This window comes from Gadus morhua, chromosome 8 (genome assembly GCF_902167405.1).
Source record: "Gadus morhua chromosome 8, gadMor3.0, whole genome shotgun sequence".
In the NCBI taxonomy this organism is placed as follows: domain Eukaryota; kingdom Metazoa; phylum Chordata; class Actinopteri; order Gadiformes; family Gadidae; genus Gadus; species Gadus morhua.
Window position 1 is genome coordinate 5,982,745 of NC_044055.1, and position 6,000 is coordinate 5,988,744.

General features: G+C 42.6%; 1 protein-coding gene across 1 annotated transcript; it reads right to left on the reverse strand.

Moving 5' to 3' along the window:
• Positions 1–460: 460 nt before the first annotated feature.
• On the reverse strand, positions 461–5,632 carry arf1 (ADP-ribosylation factor 1). Its single transcript, XM_030362825.1, has 5 exons — positions 5,539–5,632; positions 3,013–3,190; positions 2,414–2,524; positions 2,194–2,318; positions 461–1,920 (listed from the first exon to the last, which is right to left on the reverse strand). The coding sequence occupies exons 2-5, from the start codon at positions 3,155–3,157 to the stop codon at positions 1,759–1,761; spliced, it is 543 nt and encodes a 180-aa protein (XP_030218685.1). The 5' UTR covers positions 3,158–3,190; positions 5,539–5,632; the 3' UTR covers positions 461–1,758.
• Positions 5,633–6,000: the final 368 nt, after the last annotated feature.

The following is a 6,000-nucleotide window of genomic DNA, read 5'->3' on the forward strand; positions in this document are numbered from 1 at the left end:
GGCCTGGCTGCGTTAACCATAGCAGCCTAATCAACGTGAAAGAACGCTCTAGATTGCCACCCAGCGGGGCTGTCCTCCCCTTGCCCACCGCCCCATTCACCTTTTAGATCCTGTGCATGCTAGGTTGTGCTTTTGCTTTCACTTTGGAGCCACCGGTTGCGTCCCAGGTCAAAGCTTGGCTCAGCAGGGGGGGCAAGATGGTGGCTTCACTGCTACGTCTCGTAAGGAAGCAAGGAGTTCTTGTTAGGGTCCTAAAGACTATTCACCTTGAGCTCTGTATCAGGGGTTCACACTTTAGGGTTTGAACCAAAACATGTATAACTTTTCATCACATGTCAAGAAGTGAGAAACTTTTTTTTTTTAAGTAGTCTTCCCCTTTTCGTCTTCAACCCCCATCTTCCTTCCAACCGAAAAGGAAGTCATTCCATACATTCTAATGACTAAAAGATAAAAATGCAAATGGATTTTAAGATCATTTTAATAACAGTGCCTTTTCCTCACAAAAAACAAAAGCTTAAGTAACCATACATACAAAAAAATTGAACAGTTTCAAACATTTTAGGCATTTATCAATCATGTGTTTTGAAGCACTACTAGAGACTGCTCCAAAGCAATAAAAACACCCGCACCAGTAGATTGAAAAGCTTTAAAGACAAAAAAGAGGCAACATGTGTTGGGGAACTGAGGGGCAGAAGTGCAGCTTCTGGTTTGTCCCAAGGGCTTGTGCAAGAGAGAAACCCTAAAACAAAATGTTAAGCGCAAACTCATTTTAAATGCCACCTAAATACCTTAATCGTTATATAGGCATGTATTCCAGGATGCTGTCTCATGGGACGACACCAATTATTTCCCGTAGTGTTACATAGTATGTACAATGGAGGGCTGTTCATTTGGTTATTTTGGTGTTTTCAATGTGCAGCTACGACAGCGCGGTAGTTATTGTGCCACCTTAACGATGTAAAAAAATAATTTATGTTTTCCGATGAGATACGCACACGCACACAGCACGTCATGCATGGTTTGCTCATTTGTGTATATTGCAAAGGCTTTGCAGCACGATTAAAACCTGAGTCATACAAACCCAAAAGACGAATGCTGCCTAGTCTCTGCCTCACCCAGAGCGGGCGCAGATAGTTTGGATTCAAGCCCACAGTTGAGGAACTGCGTTTCAAAAAAGCTGAAGGGTTCACAGAAGTTCTGTTCATGCGGAACCGAGAAATCTCCCAGTACACATATAACAAGGTAATGCCAGTGCTTGTTCTCTTTTAATGTAGTGACTGAACTGGCTAACGGGGGGGGGGGGGGGGGGGGGGGCTTTTGTGTGGAGAAGTAAACCTTTAGGGCTTGGGTAGTGTGATTTTTCTGTTTCAGTACGTTTTTGATGCTGCCCCGTTTGAGTGCTCCAGTTTGCACACCATCTAATGGCCCAATAAAATAATAAGAACTTGTTTATTTCTTCCTTAATCAACTGCCCAGACCCGAGGCAGAAAAACAGGATAAAGTAACACGATAATTTATTCTTAAATACACCTTCAAGTCTACATGAACAGCCCTATATATAAAGTACTACGAAATGTAAATGCCTTTGCAAGAATAGATCTCGTCCCATTCTTACGTGTCTGTTCCAATTACATAGTAATCGAGGGCAGCTTGCAGGGCATTGTGTTTGCGGTGGAGTAAAGAACCTCATTTTGCCAAATGAGCGGGAGTAGAGAAGGCGGGGTCGGGAGACAGAGTACGGGACGAGACGCGGAGGAGTTATTTCTGTTTCTTCAGCTGGTTTGACAGCCACTCCAGGCCTTCGTACAGGCCGTCTCCGCTGGTGGCGCACGTGGCCTGGATGTACCAGTTTCTGTGGCGCAGCGAGTGGAGCCCCAACTTGTCTGTGAGTTCTGCGGATGTCATCGCATTTGGGAGATCCTGTTGAGAAAGAAGAAGCACGACCCCACGAATGAGCAAACGAAGGTGTACGGACATACACACTAGCACCTCGAATGAAAACCTGTATAGGGCGGTACTTCCTTACTGTACCGACAGCGAGATATCGTTTCCTTTCTTCTGACAAATACTTATCATAAGTCACTTTGTATTAAAAGCGTCTGCTGAATGCCCTAAATGTTAACGTAATACTCAAGGGTATCATACAAACATGGCTTGGATGCATGTCCGTCTCATGAGAGAAACACCACTTGCCTGTTTGTTGGCGAACACTAACAACACGGCATCACGCAGCTCGTCTTCAGACAACATCCTCATCAGCTCCTCGTGGGCCTCTGTTGCTCGCTCTTTGTCGTTGCTGTCCACAACGAAGATCAGACCTGCAACAGCAACAAATATTTGTTATATTATAAACAGCAGATTCTCCATTATCTCTCGTGTGTTAATGATGGGGTAGGGGAGGGGGGGGACCGACCCTGAGTGTTCTGGAAGTAATGGCGCCACAACGGTCGGATTTTGTCTTGACCCCCGACGTCCCAGACAGTGAAGCTGATGTTCTTGTACTCCACCGTCTCTACGTTGAAACCTGCGGAGAGCACAACACAAACATGTTGCTTGCTTTAAGAAAAAGTTTAGATAAACAGGAATACACAAGCATAAATTATAGTGTTGCAATAATGCAATTCAGAGGCTCTATTTATATATATAATTTTTTTTTATCAACGGGGGGAGGCAAGATATGGAGTCCTGGATATGCTTATTGACTATTTAGACTTAATGCAGACACTGCAATGTAAGGGGCATGCCATTGAGCGAGGAAAAGCAATTGTCCAAATCTAAGCACCGGACCAGAGTCAATTAATAAACCAGAATATGCAGAGGATTCAACGATTTTTACACAAATATCTGAACAAACGCCTTGTTGATTGATAATTATTAAATTGACCTGACATTTCAAATGTATTTATTTGCAGCTACTTCAACAGGTTCCCATCCCTGCCTCTGCCCAAAGCCCAATGACACAGCCCGCCCCCTACTGCTGTCCACCCTTCAGGTACGTCAGAGCTGCCTTACCGATGGTGGGGATGGTTGTCACGATTTCACCAAGCTTGAGTTTGTACAATATCGTCGTCTTTCCAGCGGCGTCCAGCCCGACCATGAGGATCCTCATCTCCTTCTTATTCAGAAAACTGAACAAACTACCAAAGAAATTCCCCATGATGGCAGCAGTTGATGGAGGTCTTCAAGAAACCTGCGAGAGCAAAAATACAAATATACATATAGTACAACCACGCATTATTAAATATAGTGGCACTTCCTGTAAAATAAATATAAATAGTTGTGCAAACAGTTGTGTCACGTGTCACACAATACGGCAAATACCAGAACCACTAATGCGGGGATGGACGATTCTGAAGACATTTACATTGAGGGCATTTAGCAGAGCCTTTTATCCAACAGGACTTACAATAAGTAAATGTCCCAGAAGGAAGAGAAACAATATATCGCTGCCGGTACAACAAGTGCCAAGCACTTACAGCTGCTAGGTTAACCCACTCCCCGTATACAACAAAGATTAGGTTATAATGAATATAGGTTATATTATATCCCTAAAAGCATCACAAAACTGTATATCCACAACCCACTGACATCAGCCCCCCTAGCACTTCCGTCAAGTTGGAAAGAAATTGGCAGATTCGAGTTTGCGGTTCGATAGATAATCAGTGAAACATCGTTGCGACAAAAATTACACCTCTAGCTAAATGTAGTAACCTAGAGAACTAGCTACAACCTTGTTTTCCATCCAAACGAGCCGTCTTTAGAGAACAGTGAATTGCAGTGGCTTCTATGAGCTGTAGGCTTTCAGCCGCGAGCTTAGCTCGCGGCTGCCAAGTGCAAAACTGAAAAGGACCACAATGGTCAAATTTCAATAGAATCGCCATAATTGACTCTAGAGCCCCACAACATGTTCCATATAGGCATGGCCTCTATATGGTCGTACTACAACATTTAGTTTTGAAAAATATATATCCTCTTATTGAGGATTTTTTTATTGAGCAACAATTTCAATAGCGTCACCATTGTTGATTCTAGCTCCAAAACTTGTTCCATATAGGCACAGCCTCTATTTGGTCCTACTACAACCATTACTTTTGAAAAATATATCCCCTTATTTCTTATGAATTTTTGGTTTTGGCAACAATTTCAATAGCGTCGCCATTGTTGAATCTAGAGCTCCAAAACTTGTTCCATATAGTCATGGCCTTTATATTGTCTTACCACAACCTTTACTGTTGAAAAATATATCTCCTTATTTTTAAGGAATTTTTATTTAGCAACAATTTCAATAGCGTCGCCATTGTTGACTCTAGAGCTACAACCTTTACTTTTGAAAAATATATCTCCTCTTATTTTTAAGGAATTTTTGTTGCAACAATTTCAATAGCATCGCCATCGTTGAATCTAGAGCTCCAAAACTTGTTCCATAGGTGGCCTCTATATGGTCTTGCTACAACCTTTACAAAAAATCCTTAAAAATAAGAGGAGATATATTTTTCAAAAGTAAAGGTTGTAGTAGGAGCAAATAGAGGCCGTGCCTATGTGGAACAAGTTTTGGAGCTCTAGAATCATGAATGGTGACTATTCAAATTGTTGCTAAATAAAAAATCCTCAAAAATAAGAAGAGACATATTTTTCTAAACTAAAGGTTGTAGTAAGACCATATAAAGGCCATGCCTATATGGAACAAGTTTTGGGGCTCTAGAGTCAATAATGGCGACGCTATTGAAATTTGACCATTGTGGTCGTTTTCAGACGGACGGCACTTTGCAGACGGTCCCTAAGCTCGCGGCTGAAAGCAGACAGCTCATAGAAGCCAATGCAATTCACCGTTCTCTAAAGACGGCTCGTTTGGATGATAACAAGGTTGTAGCTGGTTCTCTAAGTTACTACATTTAGCTAGAGGTGTCATTTGTGTCGCAACGATGCTTCACTGAGGATCTATTGAACCGCAAACTCCGAATCTGCCAATTTATTTCCAACTTGACGGAAGTCCACCTACCCACATGGGAGAGGGAGACGGAGAAGAGGGACTCTCACTCCGCAGGGACCTGGGGCCCCTGGGTTATTGAGCAATATTCTATATCCAACTCACTCACATAAGCCTCGTTTCCCCATGGGGACACGGGAGAGACGGGGGATCCACTCTACAGGGACATGGGGCCGCTGGTCTCCAGTAACACTCACTGAATTACACAACACCCTTGCTAATGCTGAACTTGATCTCGCTTTAACGTCTAACTTATGTTCATTCACGCATCATAACGCTGTATTTGTTTGTGTATGTATGCGTATTTGGACGTGCCACAGGTCGATCTGTATGTTTAGTTCGGGAGTCGTCTGAGTGGATCCGAGTGAAACACTCGCCCTCTTCGCTTCCGCTAGGCTAACGTTAGCGTCGCACCGAAAGTCGATTAAACTCGTTTTTGCGGCGGTTTTGTCACAGACACCGCCGAGTGACCACACTGCTCTCTTAAATTGATTTAGAATATGACGTTGTTTCAAAAGCTCGATCACGGTTATAAAATACTTTTCACTTACAGTTGTGTGTTTGTTTTTCTCTTCAAGGCGTATCCTTCCGTCAAGAAAATGGCGATGTTTTGACACGTCAGAGCTCGGGCATTCCCGGCGGGCCCGGAGGGCGCAGGCGCATTGCTGCCCCCCGCAGTGCTGGAGGTCAATACTATTTAGTTCAGGGAAAACATGCCTTCAACTTTTAATTAAGGGGCAAGATGACATGTTGGTTCACGTTTGAAAAATGTATTGATATCATGACAATAATAATTCGTTCGTTTCAAAGTTGGAATTGTTGACCTGATAGTTATGTATGAATTCAAAAAACGAAACCTTAATGTCATTGTCAGATAATAGCCATATAAATTGTAAATTCCCGTAATCTTTTGACTTGTATACATATATTGAAGCAGTAGGCGTACACAGAATAAAGCGTAATTATTTTTTTGCATCTTTTAATAATATGGTGAAGTATGGAAGATTAATAAT

Coding starts and splice junctions, on each gene's coding strand:
- arf1 (XM_030362825.1), bottom strand. CDS start 3,157: ATGGGGAATTTCTTTGGTAGTTTGTTCAGTTTTCTGAATAAGAAGGAG. Junction 2,319..2,413: donor TTACTTCCAGAACACTCAGG/GTCGGTCCCCCC, acceptor TTGCTGTTGCAG/GTCTGATCTTCGTTGTGGAC. Junction 1,921..2,193: donor TAGTGTTCGCCAACAAACAG/GCAAGTGGTGTT, acceptor CTTTCTCAACAG/GATCTCCCAAATGCGATGAC.